The sequence below is a fragment of the Vidua chalybeata genome, chromosome 17 (genome assembly GCF_026979565.1).
Source record: "Vidua chalybeata isolate OUT-0048 chromosome 17, bVidCha1 merged haplotype, whole genome shotgun sequence".
Lineage (NCBI taxonomy): Eukaryota > Metazoa > Chordata > Aves > Passeriformes > Viduidae > Vidua > Vidua chalybeata.
In genome coordinates, this window is record NC_071546.1 from 8,800,220 (window position 1) to 8,819,949 (window position 19,730).

The following is a 19,730-nucleotide window of genomic DNA, read 5'->3' on the forward strand; positions in this document are numbered from 1 at the left end:
CGTGGCTTTGCATTATACTGTGATTAGAATACTTTGTAGGTGAGTGCTTATTTCCATAATTGGAGGTCAGTACACTAAAACAGCAGAAAAAAATGCTTAACAATATGGTGCAGGTGCATAGTTTCAGATGAACTCCTCAGAATGTGCTCTCTCAAACCTGCCCAGATGATGTGTTCTTGTAGTTTGGTGTTCCAAACCTTGAAGTAATGCAGCTGTGCAGGATGAATTTTGGGATCAGCACACGCAGAACTGATGTATATTTATTGTGTCAGAGTGGTTAAAAGTGGACTTAGTTCCCTGGCTGTTTGACCTGTAAATAACAGATACCAAAAGGCGATTTCATCCATTTCTGTACTTCAAGGAGTTGCCTAAACCAAACGTGTCAGGAGTTTGTTCTGTGCATTCTGAACTGCAGCTCCCCTCTAGTCCCCCGGGCTCTCTCTGAGTGTTTAATTAACGTGGATTTTTAAGAGCGGGTGTTCAAGGCTTTCATTTCTCCAGTATTGAGAACAATATTTTGGTTTCAGCTGTGCTAGGAATCTGATCATAATAGCAAATACAGCTGCTGCTAATTAAATGAATCTGTTAACCTTTATTCCATAGGATAATTGCTTGTCTGTGTGTTTCTTCCTGTCATCTGTGTGTATGATAAATGTCCTTTTCCCAGCTATAACAGGAGATTAGTTCGATGTTAATGTTTTCCTTCACGTGATGTGTGCTGAAAGAAAATCCTTTTCTGCTTTGGAAAGCCGTGGATGTGTCATACAAATGGTATTGAGGAAATTAAGTTTGTCAGATGATGTTTATGTTCACTTCATTGTAAAACACAGAACATCACTGTTCCCTGGGGGGTAGGGAGGGGGTGGGTCCCCTGAGGGAAGTCTTTCTGCTGAAGAAAAAGGGACAGAAGGGAGAGTTAAAAATAAAAAATATAAAGGGTATTTGTAGGGGAAAATGGGGAAGGGGAAAAAAACCCCACCTGAAGGAACCCCCCAAATTCCTTGCTTTCTACAGGTGTGAAAAGCTTGTGTAGCAGAGGCTGGAAATGCTGGAGCATGGGACACAAGGGTTGACATCATTCCTGATGTTCAGGAGACAAGTTTTGGTTCTTGCTCAGAGATGCACACTCGTTTTTAAAGAATTTGTCATGCTGATGGAAAATAAGACAAATTAATGTGAGAATAAGGGGCCTGGGATTGCTGGTGTTCTTAACCCTCACCAACATCCCATTTATCACGAGGGGAGATGAGATGAGCAAGGCAGGAGAGAAGTGGTGAAGATCTGCTGCTCAGAAAACGTGTGGGATGCAGAATTTGCCTTCTTGCATTGAAACGATCCCCATGCTCTGTTAAATCTGCTGACTTGGCTCAAGATCCCATTCCTAAAAAGCAGTGGGCAAATACCCCATAATCCATCCCAAAGCTGCTCCCCCACAGCACAGCCAGACTCTGAAATGCAATTCCACAGACAGGACTCATCCCACAGCAATGGGACTGAGCCCTGGCCCAGCTGTCCTCTTTGCAACACGAATAAAAAGGGATTTTTGTTGTTGTTGTTGCAGAGGGTTGGTTTAGACCTCAAGAGTTTATGCACCACAGAGGCAGAAACTAAAAGCCTCGTATTTGCAAAGTGGCCAGATGTGCCAGGGGAAAACGATGGCTCCAAAAGAACTGACATTTGGAGAGAACGTTTTTGTTTATCTTCCCAGCTTTGCAGAACAGCTCCTACCAGCTGTGCTACCCTGTCCTAGCAGTGTGCTTTGCAAGGAGGTGATGTGAGGAGCAGTGAGGCTGGAAGGACAGAACTTCAGGCAGGAGGATTTTCACGAGACGTGCGTTGCACATGGAGGATGTGTTTCTAACGCACTCAACGCCTCTGGAATTAAAAGCTGTCCTATTCACCAGAGCAGTCTGGTTTTAGCTGCCAGTTGTATGAAGGCTGAAGATGATAATTTGGCTTTTTACAACCCGTTTTTGTGAGCAGGGTTGGCCCTGGTTGGGTTGGATGGCCGCTAGAGGACACTCTGCCCAAAACCATGAGTTCAGTGAACTTGCTTAGATTTCCAAGTGCTGGCAGAGCAAACAAACAGCCGATTGCCTGAGGGCTAAGTGCAGAAAACCTGCAGTATAATTCTCTTTTACAGCTGGACAAACGAATACATGTTTTACCCTGCATGGCATGAAATATTAGGTGAAACCCCAAATCCAATGCTCTCCCCAAATGCTCAAGTGACAACGAATCTGAACCAGGAAGGTTTAAATGTCACTCTTGTCTTCTTTGCCCCGTTAATTATTTTGTAGTATACAGTACAAAGCAGATGTGCAGGTTGATGGGAAGCTTTCATTTGACCTGCCAGGTTATGTGGGATGGTGCCGTGTTGGAAATTCCTCGAGTACATTTATATCCTAATGTGTGTTAATGCCTCCCTCAAGCTCAACCCATACATTTAGGATATTGTGTAGTTACAACTTGAAACCTAAAGATAAGCTGCTTTCACTGCAGCTTCTTTATAAAGGTGATTAATTCAACTGGAAACAAATCCTGCCTTTTGCATCTTCCAGTGGGGAGAAACAAATGGAGGACTGCATTCCCTACAGTTCAAACTCGGTTGATTTCATGTTTTTTACCCTTCTTCACCCCTCAGCTGCCTTGAATTTCTGAAAAACATTTTTCCAAATTATATCCTTGTTGAAAGAAATTATACTTGGTTAAAGACCTTTGAAATTAATCAGCTTTTACTCTGCCTGAGAAACTTTACAGATTCCAGGGTGGGGTTTTGTCTTTATGTGCAGTTTATTTATCCCTGTTAGTGACCTCCCTTTTGAAATCCCTTACCTGTTACATCCCATGCCCACTCAATAGTTGTAGGCATATTTTTGCTTGATGTTGTAACTACATGTAATAGGAGACAGCCTCTATCCTGAAAGTCTTACAGCACTATACATTTGACAGGCTGTTTGATAAGACTCTCTCTTTAGTTTGCACACTGTGCTAGGAAAAAAAAAATGACATAAAAACCTTGGCCATGGATCTTTTGCATCCCAGCTCAGCCCTGGAAGCACGAGGTCATTTTTTGGTTGCTGTCCATGAAGGTGCTCTGTGCTTTCAGACAGAGGCCTGAGGAGAAGGTGAGGAGTTAACTTGCTGTTTAAAAGAAGCAACAAGGCGAAAACAGATCCAAACGAAGAGTTTGTATTTCAGCGCCACAATTAGAGAGGGGTGGGGACAGTGTGATCTCCAGTGATGTGCAGAATGGCAGAGAGGGTGGGCGGTTGGACTGTCAAACTGCCTTAATTTAATTGCAAACACATGCTGATGAGTCCCCTCCTCCTGGACCTCAGGGCTGGGAAACTTTTTTTGTCAGCTCCCTGCAGCTCAGAATTGAGGCAAATACGCTCCAGCAAACACCATGCTGATCAAACCTTCAGTTCTTGGAGGCTTTTTGTATTTTCTCCTCCTGCCTGGTTTCTCCTGCTCCTGCCCCAGCCGCTGCCTGTGCTTCAGGACCACAGTGAGATGCATGCATCTGATGTTGGAAACCATCCCCGAGATCCCGCCCCAGACAAACATTCTGTGAGTAACCACTTCATTTTCCTGCCTTTCTTACCTGCATGGTCTTTAGAAAGAAGGAGAAAAAAAAGAAAAAAAAGTCAAGGCCAAAGGCATACATTTTATCCTCTTTTCCCCCTGCAGAATTTTCAGCCTCAAGAACTGTTTTGTGCTTTTAAAACACGAAACAGAAACTGCATCTTCTGGCATCGGTTAATTGCTAATGGGACAATCAAGGGAATCGAAAAATGTAATGAGAGTAATTCCAAGCAAGCACTGGAAGACAGATTTGGGGAATCAAAGGTCAAAACTTAAACTGATCTTATGGAAAGGAACACAGTTTGCATTTTAGAAGGCTTTGTGTATGGGTGTAGGGGAGAGAGGAAATAGAGCAGCTCAGGCTTTTGTCTCCAGTGACATGAACACTTTCCTTATATATACAACACCATTCCAGTACTGAATTTGTAAGTACTGGTTTACCACGTCCTACTTGAACAGTTCAAACCAAAGTTGAGGCTTATTTGGAAAGTAACAGCTGTGGTAACTCACAGATTACTTGAGAAATAAGAAGGAGAGGGAGCTGGTGGCTGAGTCCATTCAAACAGGAAAGGTGGAGGAAAAGGACACTGAATTCTTGGAGACTCCTAAAGAGCTCTTACTGATAGGTGCAGAAGAGCACTTCCCTGTGATTCTAACTAATCCTAAATTTAAAGGTGGCTTTAAGATGCAGTGACACGTGACAAAATCCTTCCCTTTGTGCTATTCTTATCTGATCCCTTGTCTTGGATGACCCTTTTTTTGTAAGTAGTTGGAAAGACTTGTCAAAATGAATCTTCATTCTCATCCTCCTTAAACTGCTGCTGGTTGCAAACCTTTTCCAACATGAGTTTGAGCAGCTTTTCCCTTTGCTTATAACAACCTCACTTTTATCTCAGCTGGCACATCCATGCCAGCATTTCTCCCACGAACATCTCACTGATATTGCCAGTGCACCTTCTCTGCTGGCAGCCGGAGGAACGTGCTGTGGGCAAGAGGCTGGCATTGGACTGCTGCCATCCAGGTCTGCTTTGGTGGGTGGAGACCACAGAGGTTCTTGCATTGGTGGCCCACAGGATGAGATCTACACTTGCTACAGCTGCCAAAGCTTTCTCACTGCCTGGGCTGGTGCTGGAGTGATTATTTGCAGTGTGACCCTGCTCAGTACTCGCTCACTGGGCAGTGCTTATGTGCTCTTACAGTAACTTGCAGCATCTGACTCTTCACACTCTTAACCAACCTTTTTCTCCCCCTTATTCTCCTGCATCTTGAAATATTAAAATATTTAAAGTACCCTGACACTGATTTTAGCAAAGTAACTTGCTCCTCCTTGTTTAGACCTAGATTTTATTGAGGGAAAAGTTTGTTCCATTGGCTGAAGTATTTCTGAGATCATTGAAGCTTCATTCCTGTTCTTTGCAATGAGGCAACGTTTGCTGTCACAGTGGAGCCTGAGTGCGTTTCTGCTAGAGATCCTCCAAGTGCAAAGGGAGGGAAGTTTACTGTGCCACCAGCTCTCTCCTACTCTGGAATGGTGTGCTCCCTCTGGCAGCAGCACTCTTCATTCTCTGCACCACCTTGAATGGGAAACTGGCTTTTAAAACATTAAAGAAATAGTATAGGTGTGAGATATTAAAATTGCAATATTGCAAAGGAAGATAACTCTTCACGAACCAGTATTTTTTAAGGTGACTTATCCATTTTATGCTCCTTTACTACTGTCTGCATAATTATAAGCAAGCCACATATTGGTGATCAGAGATCCTCACAGACGTAAAGACAGATGAGCCTGGTGAGTGCTCTCTGTTGGCAGACCATGGGCTTTTGTGTGGCAAGGAAGAATCCTGTCTGGCTATCCTGAAGATCTAATGTATGCAAATGCATTTCCCAGCCAGCATCCCATTTGTATCTGTTATAAATAGCATTTGAGTAATTAAACTTTTTTTGAATTGTGGAAGATCAAGGAATGCTTCTTAACCAAGCCCTGACTCCTCCAGCTTTTTGGTATGTTAGTGTTTCTCCTGGGAGAGCCCTTGTGTCAGACTGAACATTTGGAATTATAGCAAGAATAGTCTTGATCACAGAGTTATTCTGAGCAGAAAATGTGGGATTGGGATATTTTCCACAGTTAATCTTTGGTGTGAACAGGACTGAGTCTGTGACTGCAGCTCCAAACACCGATCCCAGGCTCCAGCTCGGTTCCCTCGAAGAACAGCTGCAGTTTCCAGATGGAGTTTGCTTTGAAGTTGGGAGTTCGGGACTTTCTGACCTCCGTGACTCCGTGCCACCCTCTCTAAGAATCCTGGAAGAGTGGGGAGGTCTCCTAGCTGGCACAGGCTGTGCTTCACCATTGGCAGATGGCCCCTGGGGCTGCAGCCAGCTGGCGGCACTCGGAGCCGCCCATCGCCTTCTCTGAGCGATGCTGGGATTGGCATGGAACCAGCTCCAGGATTGATGAGCTGTTACTGGCTCCTCTTGGGTCGCCATTTCCCTCCTCCCTTCCCAATCCCAGCTGGGTACAGCTGAGGATCTGGCCCAAAGTCTGGTTTTAGCAGTAGACTATTTATCTTTGGTAATGGAGACTGCTTGCTTTATCCCAAGCAGGGAATGGGAAGGCAGGAACGACTACACGTGTACAGATAAGCCATAAAAATTCATGGTGTAGAACTGCAAACGTATTTTGGCTGGTGTCTGTTCAATTGGAACACGATTATCCAGATGTGATCTGCTGGTTACCGCTGGGATTCAGGCAGTTCTTCCAGCCAGCAGCCCAAGGAAGGCAACAGCTGTGGAACATACATTCTGAAAATTTCAATAGGTCTTTAACCTTCGCAGCCATTTGTTCTGCAGTGTGACATTTAAAACAATAAACTTTAAAACATGTGGGCATGAGTAGAAGAAATCCATGGAAAGAAGTTCCCCTCTGGCTGGCAGCTAATGGATTGCAATCCAATTATCCATGGGTTATTCTTCTTTCTGCATTATGCAGGGCACATAATGAATGAGTACTGCTGGAGAAACATAGCTGAGGGCACAGGGCAGGATCCGGGATCTGAACACGTCGCTGGCATGAACTGAAGGTGACCCAGTTGTTCACAGACCTGGTTGCTAATTGGGCAGTGTAAGCGTGGCCAGCAGGACAAGTTTTGTTTCCCTTCCTCGCTGTGCTGCTTTTGGTGCCTGCTCAGCTCCTCTCCTCTGGAGTAGGACAGGGTGCAGCTCTCGTAGTCTATTAATAAGCACATTTTGAGAAGGAATTTTATACATTTTTTGGGGAAAGGTTTACTGAGCAAATGAGTTCTTGGAAATGCTGCTCTGTTTGTGGTCTCTGTCGTGTGTTTTGGGTTGAAGAAGGGATTACTCATTTCCTCTGTGTGTGATAATCTTATATGCAGCCATTAAATGCACACCCACACATTCTGCATGTGCCAGGTAGAATCTCTTTCTGACTTCTTGCACTGTAGTATTTAATCCTTATTAAACCTTCTAGAGGTGACTAAGAACTTTATGTTCTATTTTTAGAAATCTCTTAATTGGCAGGAAAATGAGGAGGGGAGGTATTTCGAATATTTTTTCCTTCTATAAACATTTCAGCATCTTTTGATAGAAGCTTCCTAAGTCTTGTGACCATAGCTACCCTAAGTGTTTAAAATCCTGCTTTCACTGAATTTCCCAGTCCTTCAGCATCTGGTTCCCACTTGAGTATTTGTATTTTTGTTGCCCTTACCACATCCCTCTCCCTGTAGGGATACCAGGGCTCTTTCCTGTTCTCTTTAAGGAGAAGTCAGTATTTTTTGGTGAAAGAATGTGTGTGTATTCTGGGTAAAAACTTTAATGATCATGCTCTTAAAAAAGTGGAAGACTGACACTTAAGCTACACGAGGCTCAATATTCAAGTGTTTATTTTACTTCCTCTGAATCAGGGTCAGAACATACTTCAGGAGGAGGGAAAGTTTTCTTCCTTTAATGTAGGCAGTATCTTGGATAAATGGTGCAAAGGAATTATGCATTAAGAGAGTCATGCTGCCATGAATGCCCAGCTGCTTTGGGTAGGATCAGACCCTACTCTTCATCCCACTCCTAATAAATAATAGCTCAAAATATCTAACATTGATGAAGTCAGCATCTTTTTGTGTAATCTTCCAACTTGAATATGTGTTCAGGATGAAAATTATGTTTTGGAGGTATGCCTGGTCCCTACCCTTCCTGGAAAGAGCTAAAGGGATGCCATGTGGTATTTGAAGTGATCCCACCAGGAATGAGGCACCAGCAGAACCCTCCTGCTCTGGCACTGCCTTTCAGGCAGAGCATTCCCAGCAGCTTACATGGACAGAAAAAGTGAGATCAAACCAGCTTGGTACACTGGCTGCTGGATTATGGTCAAGTTCCTGCCCCAGCTGACGCAGAGGGAGCCCTTTAGAAAACCTGACTCCTGTTTGTGGGAGCTGAAATCTTAAAAAGCTGAGTTCAGGAATGCCTGTGGTAATTTTCTTAATTAAAATCTAGTGTTCCTGAATCCTCAAAATAAGTGGTGTGGCAGTGCAGCAGGGAACCACAGCCTGTTCTGCAGAGTGAGGCTCCCTGCAGCTGCTTGCTCTCCACTGTTTCAACCATGATCCCATCATTTCATTTCCTTGTATCTCCATGCTCAACATATTTTCCTTCCTCTTCACTCTTTGAACAGTCAGATCTTGATGTCTTAAGCTGGTAAGGCCCAAAATAGCCAGGACTTGGAAAATCCCCAGCCCTGAGCCTCCCCATGGTCTCCTCATCTGCCTCGCAGGGCTGGCAGGGCTCAGCTGCCCATGTAAGGGGTTCTGGGATGAAGGCTGTCATTTATTAAAGCCATTTGGGGACTCGTGTGGGACAGGGACATTCCTGAGTTGGGGAGCTGATGACAGTGAGTCTGGAAGACTTAATTTCCATCTCAGCAAGGCAGTTTTCCCTTCCTGCCAGGACTGGTGTGGTTTGGCAGCACTGGAGAACCTGCAGAGCTGACTCTGATGTGCAGATAAATGTGAGGAATGAACATCTTTTTGATAAATGTCCTGGCTCTTCTTGTATATTGGAAACTTGTCTTATATATTTTTAGGATGTGTTTAGGCTGTCTTTCACGCCCTCCCTTCCTCTGTAAACACAGGGAGGAGCTTCAACATCTTCTCTCTGTAAGAGCACCTTTACTCTCCAACGTGTCATTGTTGGTGGTGATTGTTTGGCTGCCACTTTCCAACCAGTTCTGGGCAGAACCGTCAGCATCACTGCTGTGCACAGCGTTGGGAGCACAAAGGATTCTTCAATGACGCAAACCCAGTCATTTCCACGGAACTGCAGTAAAACGCCTCTTGTAGCTGATTATCTGCTTAGTTAACATAGTAATACATGAGCCTGTGAAAGCCTAAACAGATTAAACAGAAGTGGAAGTTTCTTGTAAAAGCCATTGATTGCTTTGTGTGATAATCACTGATAATTATTTAACACAAGGCTTGCAGGGATGATTGTTCTGATAGCAGCTGAGAGGCTCAGACAGATTCGAGTGCCATTCTTTAAAGACCCATTTCCCCATCCATGTGCAAATTCCGGCATTCTTTGTAGTCTCTGTCAATAATTCCCAAATTCAGAAAAGGTGACTAATTTCTACAGCAGATCCTGGATTATCCACATATTCCAGGTCACTTTCCTGTCAGAGCATGAGGGCTTGGTGAGATTTTAGGCTGAGCCAGTCGAACTGATGTTGTCCAGAGGGATCTGTGGTGGGTGATGCTGCTGTCCCAGGCCTCCACTCTGTGTGAAGGTAGAAAAGGATCCAGAATCCTTTAGCAGCAGCTGTTCCTTGTGGGAAGGTCGTTTGTAATCCCAGACTGCTGTTCTTGAAATCATGGGGGAGAGTTAAATCATGAGGGATTATTCCCCCCCCCCCCCCCCCCCCCCCATTTTTCAAATTCCCAGGTGGAAAGAAGTGGGCAGGAGGGAGGGAGCTCAGCTGCTGTGGAGCAGCTGCCCTGGGACAGGCTCCGTGCTGGGTCCCTGTAAAAAGCACATTTGTTCCTGAACAGAAACGTGAATTTCCAGAGTGAGTGCCCTGGGAATAGAGAGGAACAAGTGTTTCTGTGTGAGAGGAGGCAAACTCTGTGGGGAAGGTTCTCAATCAAACACATGCAAGCAGGGAATTCCCAGTGCAGCCCTTCACTGCCAGCGATGCTTTAGGCTAAAGCAAGGTCTGGAGTGAAAACTAAGGATGAGCCAAAGTATTGGGGTTTTTATATGGTAAAGAGGAGTATGAGGTTCCTCTGCCTGCCCAGGGACATTCTTTGCTGTGCTGGGACATCAACACTGGTACCCTTTAATGCTGTCTGGGGTGCAGGGAGCAGAATAGCCTGGTCCATCCTCCAGGGCAGGATCCACCTACCTAAACCATGTGTGGCTAATGCCTGTCTCACCTGAAGTCCACTGAGTGTTTTATGGGCCTTGCTAATTGAGATATTAAAAAAAACCCCTGAATCTGCAGTTTCAGTCAGTGACTATTTGCCCTTTCTATTTGTAGCAATTTCCTGCCATAGTTATTTTATCTATGGTTAAATAAGCAATTTAAGTTCTTTTCATTGTCATGTTTTCTAGACTTCATATCATTCGCATTGCTTTATTTTGGATTCTCTCCAGTTATTTCACATCATTCCTTGAAATGAAGTGCTCAGATAAGGGATGCAATGTTTCTGTTCCTTTTTTTGTCTGTGGGGAAAGCTGTTGCCTTTGTGACGGAGAGCAAACCAAAATGAACTTTCCAAAGGACTGAAAGATAGCTGGGGTCCAGAGAATCATCTAAAGGCCTCACCTGGAACGGAAAACAGAAGAAAAATTAAAATATTTCATTAAAATAATGAGCTAAGCTTTATTACATGCTCCTTGGGGGTGGTGTAGTTTAAAAAGAACTCTAGTTCTGTGTGGTTTAAAGGACTGCAGTTGTCTTTGTTCATTAAAACACTCAGAGGTTTTTTGTCCCCACCTGCAGCCTGTGACCCGAAGTTGGATTTTACACTTCCCTGCCTGCAGCCTTCCCTGAGCATGGCCGGCTCCAGCCCTGACCCCTGTGTGTTCCTCCCGTGCATTTGTAATGTTCCCTATTACCTGCAGCCAGCTGCCTGCACTGATTACAGGACCCTTTACAACCCCCCGGGGCAGCAGGGTTGGTGTTTGTGCATTGCAGGCTGTAAATCAGCTTTGCATTTCTTCACCTTTTTTCCTGTTCTAGTAAAAGTCTTTGCTGGTTTCCTTTTAACGAGGCCGTGGAGAAGAGGCAGCACGCTGTGCTGTCACTGCTGCCAGTGTTTAATTGTGTTTGGTTTTATGGTGGCAGCCATTGCCTGAAAAAATCCATAAAGATACCCTCAAATTCACATTGTCAGGGAAGAAAGAGAAGAAGGGCAAGAAATGCACATTTGAAGCAATGCAAGTTAAGCCAAACACACCTGAAAATGTCAGAGGTGATCCTTTGGAGCTGCAGCTTGCAGTGGACAACCAGAGAGGGTGAATTGCAATTAGAAATATTGGGGTTTTTAAATATTCTGAAGCTGTGTTTGTTTCTGCCCTCTAATTCTTCTCTGTGCAATATTTACCACTAAGAGAGGTGAAAGATTTCTTTCTATATTAGACTATTGAATCCTTTGGTCAAAGTGGAAAAGTTAAAGGAAAAAAAACCACAACAGAAAAAACTTCCACTGGACCATGTGCTGTTACATCCAGTGATAACAAAGGGGCAACAAGGCAGAGATTTGATTTTTTCAGTATAATTTACGTAAAACTGCCTTGCATTTTCTGCCTAAAAAGTAAGAATATTTATCATGAATTTTTTAGCATAGAGTGACTGCAGTTTTGCAAAATGTTAAGCTAAAAAAATGTTACATCTTGGGGCAATGGTTTTAAACTGAAATAAGTCAGGTTTACATTAGATATTAAGCAGAAAGTTTTTACTCGGGGGATGTTGAGGTCCTGGGACACGTTGCCCAGAGAAGCTGTGGCTGCCCCATCCTTGGAAGTGTCCAAGGCCAGGTTGGACAGGGCTTGGAGCACCCTGGGATAGTGGAAGGTGTCCCTGCCCATGACAGGGAGGGTGGAATGAGATGAACTTTAAAATCCTTTCCAACTCAAACCAACCTGTGATTCTATGATTCCATGATCTTTAAATAAAATCAGCTTTACTCATTGTGCAGCCTCTTCCTGGGTACTTGCTCCAAGCTGTTTCAGACCCCTTGGGTCCTGTCTGTCTGTCTGAGGTTACCTGCAGTGATAGCACCTCTTTCTAATTTGAATGTTATAAATGCCACGATTCTTGTTGATGCCTGTCTCAAGACAAGTTGAATTTGCAGCTCTTTGTAGAATGCTTGTTTTAAACTCTGCCTCCAAGTGTGACTTTACCATCAGAATGGGCAACTCGTGCTTTTTTCCTCTTAAAGAAAATGCCCTTTAAAGGTTGCCTTAACCTGAAAAAACAGCTGTGTATTCCCTAAATGTGATAGATCAAGCAGTGCAGGAGAAAAAAAAAATCTATTTCAGTGTGTGCTTTGGACAGAAACTTGCAGCAATCCCCGTTTGTCAGCTTTTGTGATTTGTTGTAACACACTGGGCCATGCAAGGTGCCAAATCAATGCATGTTCCCCATAGATGTGTTTCTTCTTGGTTAGCCAGGTTAAACCACTTAGCTCTTATTTCATTATCCCATTAGCAATCCAAACCCCATGGTTTTGGGTTCCAAGCTGATGTAGTTCCATGGGCAGCCCTTGAAATTTGCCAGAATCCCCTGGACTCCAGTAATTCTAATTGCAGTTGGCACAGATCTGAAATGCAGGCAGAGATAAGCTGTTGTAAGTCTTGGAGCGTTGCAGAGCAAAATGGGAAATTCTTATTATATGAGGTTATTTGAGCAGATTTAACCATTGTAGGGCAAAGATAGTTCTAGTAGGGAGCTAAATTATGGGTCCACATGATGATGTGTGTTCCTCTACAAATCAGGATGAGATGCAAGAGTAATTGCACGTGAACTTGGGGTGTTTTGCTGCAGACTCTTTTCTGGTGCTCATGGGAATGATCCCTTGAGTCCTTTTAGTGTCTGGTTTTCTGTGGAATTAGAATAAAGAATTTTATCACTATAGGCTTGTCCCAGCTACTGGCTGACTTTTCAGACAAGAGCAGACCCCAACCATTGTCCTCACTCCTCCACTCCCTTCCCTGGTCTAATGATTTGTTTATATCCTCTACTTTTAGAGATTTGCGCTTCAACCACATCAAGGAGATACAACCTGGAGCCTTCAGAAGACTGAAGAACCTCAACACACTGTAAGTTGCACCCAAGGATATCCATTAATTACTTCTGTTAGTACTATCCCCTAAAATGGCTTAAAGGCGGCCTTGGGCTTTTATTTATTTCACTCAAGTTATGCATATCCAGCCAAAGCTTTAAAATTCCCTCTGTTCTACCCTATGTCCTGTTTCTTACCTTCTTTTATTTAAATGTGGTGTTCAGTAACTTTCATTTTTCACAATTAACTTCTCTGTTTAAAAATAAAATATGATGAGCTCTAGCACTGACTGAGGATGTTTGAGCAGGTATAGCCTTAGAGTAGCCCGTAAAAGGAGTTCTCACCTGGGATCAAGACAGTGGAGGGATGGATTAAAATCATCTTCCTTTCCATGGTCTCCTCTAACACATGAACCACATCAGTTACTCTGTGTGAGTTCCACTGAGCATCCTTCAAATGCCATCTTTCCCTATGCCCTAAAAGAGGTGCCTACATCTACCCTACTCCAGGTAGGAATGGGGGTAGAAGGCTGCCCCTCCAGCCTTGTATCACACTCTCACGTCACTGCACACACTGCTCCACTAACCAGCTTCTCACTCTTCCCAAAGGAAATCCTGGGATTCTCTGCTCCTTCTGGCTGCTCCAGGGCTGAGGACTTGGAGACAGATCTGAGTGCATCTGCACCCCGTAGCCAAGGAGCTGCAAACACACCAGCTCCCAAATCAGAACCAGAAGCTGTGTCAGCACAGCACTGTGCTGGATGCAGTTGGGCTGTTGAGACTCAGATCTAATTACTCGAGCTGTGACATGGTGCTAACAGCCATAGGATTTCCAGGTCCAAGCCAGAATTCCTCGGTGAGGCAAAGCAACTCCTTTGGGAGCCTGACAGATGTTCATACATTCATGATCTCAAATGGTAACAGAAAGTTCAGGTTGTTTTCTTCTGTCTGGCCTTGAGCGATCTGAAGTCCCTGATCCTGCGAAGGTGGCAGAGCTGAAGGAAGAAAAACCTGGGCAATAAGACATTCAGTCAACACTAAGTAGTTGTAGGAAAAGTAGGATTACAGCAGGACTTTATTACTGAGACCTCCTGAAGTGTTATCTTTGAAAAATCAGCATTTGCCAAAGATCCTTCCGCTCTGTGTGTGGGGCTGAGTGGCCAAGCCATGAGTGCAGGATGCTCCAGAGTACCCTGGCTGTGGCCCAGGACAAGCGGTCATCAAATGGACTGGTCAAAAACTTTATTGCCACTGATGCTGTTCATCCAGAACGGCCCAGGTTAGTCTCTCAAACAGCACAGTGTCGTACTTAGTTGCCAAAAATAATAGGGAAGAAAGGATGCTTTGGATGGATTTCTGTCATTTGAGATAGAGAGAGAAACAAGATAGCACTATCTAGGGAGATAATAGAGTCCAAGTCTGTAGGGTTTTGTCTTATCACAAAGCTCTGCTGGGGCCTCTTGATCTCCAGCCCTGCTCTTCCACCCCTGGAGCTCTCCTGAGTTGGAAACAAAGGTTTCCAGATGATGTCATCTCAGTGTGATGCAGGCAGATGTTTGGCAGCAGCTCCCAGGACCACCAGGCGAGTTTCAGCAGAGCCCTGGGGAAAACGAGGATGCTGGCAGGGCTTCACTGGGAGAGAGGCTCCACCCAACCTGCTGAGCTTTGCAAGGGGTCCCAATTCCTGCCCTGCCAGCAGCTTGGACTGGGCAGGACTCTGACCCATGCAGGACTTTTGCTTCTGTCTTCTGATTCCTCCACTCTGTGCAGAGGTAGATCCAGTTAGAGCCTGACTGAGGGGGAAGGACTTCTCTCTCTCTAACACTGTTTGTGCTCCACAGATGTCTCCAGTTCTTTTTCCTTTTTGTCTCCACACTCTCCTGGACAGAGACCTCAAGGACAGCAAGTCCATGAACAGACATTAGAAGGAATAGGCAGGAATGCACCCCTGGCATCCCTGAGCTCGTGATTTGGGATGCCAGGGCAGTGAGAACTGTGTTTTCACAGATGGTGGGCAGACACTCCTGCTGTCCCTAAACAGTGTCCTATGGCCATTGTTAGAGCTGGAAAACTGGACCAGGTGAAACACTGCTCTAACAAAATACTGCATTTTTTATATTTGGATTCTGAAAATCAACTTGATTTGTCAAGGAAACCTTCCCATTTAGATAGTACTTCTTATGCTTAGTTCTATTTCCTGGTCTGGCCAGCAGGCTGGAACACTCAGTTATTCTCACACTTGTAGTAGTTAACTCCCACAGCTGAAGAGTTTGATAACTGGCTGAGAGAACATTGGACCTCGCACTCCTGAAGCAAATTTCTCTCCAGGAACTTTGGTTTGTCCAATTCCCACATCAAAAGTGACAAGAGCTGAAGAATTTGCTGATGTTTCTTAGATGGTAAATTTTGCCTGAGGACTTAGATAGCTTTTCAAGTGATAAAGAGAATAAATCCTTTAAAATCCCTGAGAGGTTTCCTGGGAAAATTTGTCCAGAAAATTTGAAGTGAGAGGTTTGCAGGATAGAATAGCTCAGGTTCCACGTGCAGAGCTCTGAGCTTGCAGCTTTCTGCCATTGAATTTAAATAAATCTTGCATACACAAATAAATGTCTTTTAAAGAGCTTTTTCCACTAATGGCAGAGGAAAAGCAACAGATTCTGGTGAAGCTTCTGTTCTCCATCTCCTTTAGGGCAGAGTGGCTGTTCTGTGTCCAAGTTTGACAGTTTATAAACCACCCTGAAAAGGAAACCTTTGTAGCCTGGATGCAGGGAAATGGGTTGAGATCCTGACAGGAGAGGAGCCTGTGTGGATGTCCAGTGGGGCTGTTCCACAGTTCAAACCCTCCCCTGGCCCCTCTCTGCTGAGATTTGATAAATCACAGAGCACTACTTTAGCATTAAAAACAGGAGCTTTGTTTGTGGAAGAGTCACAGTCACTGTTTGCTTCCAGCTGGGTGCTCCTGGTGCAGCACCACAGGTAATGAGCAGTTATCCTAAATCCTGCACCACTGGGAACTTCCTGTGGCTGTGTGCAAGTGGAGAAGTTCTCTTGGGCTGAACATCCCAGAGAGTTGTAAGATTTCCTCGTTCCCTCCCGCTGGCTCTGTTCCGTTCCCATCTGTGCAGATGGTGCTGGGTATTTTTAAACTCTTAATATGTCCCCTTGGTACAAAAAAAAAAAAAGGTAGAAGGGAGAGTGAGGCAAAAACCCCTCTTGTATGCCATCCACACCTCCCCAGCTCCAGGGCAGCTGTTTTGCTGCAGTTTGCCATCACTTGCTGCATGGCTGAAGCCAGCATTAGCTCAGAGCAGGTGCTGGGCTGTGGGAGAGAGAGGAAATGCTGTGAGCCTGTGGTGAGGCACAGCCTCTCACTGCTTTCCAGTTTCTGCTCCTTTAGGTCATTTCTGGGTGGGGATGGATGATGACACCCCTGTGATTCCCACAGGAGTCAGTGCTGCCCTGTCACCCCCTTTGGTTCCCTGCTGTATTTTCAAACCACAGCCAAAGGGCTGCTGCTCCTTTGGTCTCTCCAGCACCACCCATAGAAACGTCCAACCCAGGGACCAAAGTTTCTTTACATCCCCAGTGGGTATTTTGGTATTCCTGAGGCAAGAGCACCCTAGAGAGCAGGGACTCTGTGGAGACCACATTGCTAGTGCCTCTGCCTGGCCCTTTGCCCTGTCCCTGCTCAGACATATTTCTCTTTCTGCTCAGGTGAGAGCAAAACACTTCTGGGGATCCCTGCAGCTCTGCTTTATGTGCTGCTGGTGAAGAGTCTCAGAGTGAACAGAGCAGCAATGTGGAGTTTCTGTCTTTTACTCTCTAGTAACTCCTGAGAGAATGTGTTCCTGCCAGCAAGGAGGGGATGTCAGAGCCTGCTTGGATCTCAGAATAAAAGTTTCTCCTTTAAATATGGGAAATAACTATTCCAGATCATTCTGTCAGCAAGGGGGAATGTGTGGTGGAACATAAAACTCAGTTTTTCTCCCCCTCTAAATACACTGTGTGATGATTTTTTTTAATAGCGTGAGGAAAAAAAATGCTGTTTTGTCACAATGACTGTTGTGTGGATTGTCAAATGAAAGGAGGAAAGAGAACATGGTTTGAGTCTGAATTCTGTCCTGTCACATCATTTAATGCATTCTTCAAAACAGAAAACCACTCATTTAATGCAACTTAAGCCTGTGCCTGGCAACCTGGGGAGGGGGTGGGGAAGGAGAAAGGAGAGGCAGTTAGCACATAAAACCTAGAGGAAACGGAATGTAAAATGTTCTCTTGGTGAATCTGGGCCAGATCTCATGGTGCTTGTATATCTCAAACGTCCCAGAAGAGTTTTGCAGGAATAAAACCTGTGTCATTGAGTTCTCCTACTCATGTGGAGTCCAATTCATGGGGCATGAAGGGGAGTGCCCCATCCTATTGCCAGGAAACATGCTTCTGATACTTTTAATTTAGCCTGTTTTGCTGCAGGGTGTGGTTAAGATAATGAGAGTGATAATGATCTCCCCAGCCTCTGTCTGCCAGAGCATTTATTCCCAGCAGATGTGGGGTCCCAGCTTTCAGCCCTCTAAGAGTAGCAGGAATTTGGGCATTTTTGTTATGGATGGCAGCTGGAACCAATAGCCAGGCCATGCCAGGACTTTGCACACTTCTCTGCCTGGGTGAATTGCACAGGAGTCAAGGAGCAGACAGCTGTGCAGGAGCCATCCAAACTCTTTCTAGGAGCCAGCTGTGCTGCCTTGTCCATGGATTTCTCTGAAAGCAGCATTTTGGAATAAGTGGGCTATTATGAACTTCATCATTATCTCACTTTTGAGTGGTTTCCAGGGCTTATCCTTCCATTACAATGAGGAATCCTGAGACAGGAAGCAGAGATGGCTTCTTCCATGCACTTTTTATTCTTATATCAGGCAATGAACAAATTTTTAAGTATCAGACGATGAGATAAGAGCCCTGTGTGCTGCTTGCCATCTGAACTTCCAGGATTCATCTTATTTGGCTGGGTCAGTGATTACACTCCCTTGAACTGTACAAAATAGCCAAGACAACAAAACAGACTGGGATAATGCTTTTAAATAGCCCCAAAACACAGCCAGACAACATGATGGAATTTGAAATCCCAGTGAAGATCAGTCCTGGTCTGAACTCTGAGCATTAAAGATAACAAACAGCAAAGGGCTCCAGACCATGCTGCTGCGTGGGGCTGCTCAGGCTCTTGGTGTGACCCTGCTCTCGTGGTTGCTGTTGCCTGTCCCCTGGGAGGGGAATGGCCAATGCCAGGTGTGTGACAGGTGCTCACATCCACGGGAATGACGTCGGTGCTGGCACCCCTCTGTCAGCCCACTGTGTGCTCAGAAGTGGGGCCAAGGCTCAGATAACAGAGAAGGAGCTGCCTTGTCCTGCTCTGGCCAGAGATGAAAGCTGGTGGGGCAGGGAGGGAAGCACGGCTGGTGCCTGGCTTGTCTTTGTCCTGCGGGCAAATAGACAAAAGCCCTCTCCCAATCTGCTCTCAGGCAGTCATTTCCAGCCCTTGGGTGTTCAGCCATCAAATAAACTTTTGGGTTGATGCTCAGGGACTGTATTTCCACTCAGCATAGCTGGCTGTCAAAGCAGGATTGTGTGTTCCAAAGACTTGACATCATTTTTTCGTCCTGAAGAGTGAGCCGGGGCTGTTTGACCTCGGCTGTGTGTATGGAGCCCTTGCTTCCAGCTGTGCAGGAGCTTTCCAGCCTTAACCTCTTCAGGCTGCCTGTGCCCAGCCCTGGGATGTGCAGCCTGGCAGTGGCACCCACACCTGTGGTATCAGGGCAGCTGATGCAGGGAGGATAGGCAAACCTAGGGTAATGAGGTTTTTCTCAACCCCTCATTGCCTGACTTGCAAAGTTGTTTGCTCTTGAGTTTCTCACATGCTTTTTCTGACTCTCAGTGTAATTCTCCACCTGAGAAGAAGCTGGTAGAAAGCTGGTGTGGCTCAGGTGCCTGGAGAGAACTTGTGAAGCTGCCATCACACGTGTGTGTTTCTGACATCTTTTATCTCTTCTGTCATCCCTGAGGTGTTTGATTTCACCTTCATCTTCTTTTCCCACAATTTTTTTTTGCCATTTATCTCCATCCCTTTGTCTTTTCTCTCCATCCTTTACCCGCACAAACTGTTTTTGGCCAGGAAAAGACCTTGGCTTTTAATGAGAGAGGCTGGCTGCTCTTTTTTGTTCATAAAAGCGGAGCAGAAGATTGGGTTTTGCTGCTGGGAAAGTGTTGAACTGTCTTCTCACCTGCTGCCTGGTGGCAGATCCTGAGGAGTGGAGCTGTGGCAAAAATCAACTTGTAAAATGCACATCCAGTGCATATATTGAATGTGACCCAACCTAGTACAGCCTGTCTGCTTGCACGGGGAATTGCTTTTTCCTACAACACCTGAAAAAGAAATCTTTGCAGTACACAGTCACAGATTCCTTCTCTGCCCACAACTCCATTTAGGAATTTTTAAAATTAGTGGTGGCTGGTGAAATCCTTGCTCTGGGCTATTCAGCTCTAAAAGCTCCAGCAGCTCTGAGCTTTGCCAGACCTGAACATCAGTGGGACCCACAGCGAGAGACCCACGGGAGTGCGGCTGGGCAGCCACGAGGAACAGCTAAACTTTGTGTATTAGGGAGCTATTTATAAGTGATTTATTGTGTTTTCTCCGTGTTGGGCTTGGCAGGGGCTGCAGCAGAGCTCTGCAGGGCTCAGCTGTGTGGTTACACTGCTGCACAGCGAGGCTCTTGCAGGCTTGGGCTGTGTCTGGTCACTGGCACTGGCCATCACTTGCACACACAGTTATGGCAACTGCACACACAAGTGTCACACAGCTTTCCAA

The 19,730-nt window shown here is 45.3% G+C and overlaps 1 protein-coding gene across 1 annotated transcript in view; it reads left to right on the forward strand.

Moving 5' to 3' along the window:
* The first annotated feature begins 3,409 nt into the window (after positions 1-3,409).
* The window catches only part of LOC128796673 (peroxidasin homolog), a 44,828-nt gene continuing 28,507 nt past the window's right edge, over positions 3,410-19,730 (forward strand). The window contains exons 1-2 of the mRNA XM_053958571.1: positions 3,410-3,573; positions 12,841-12,912. Of these exons, the coding sequence (XP_053814546.1) occupies positions 3,410-3,573; positions 12,841-12,912 (236 nt within the window). The remainder of the gene's footprint in view (positions 3,574-12,840; positions 12,913-19,730) is intronic.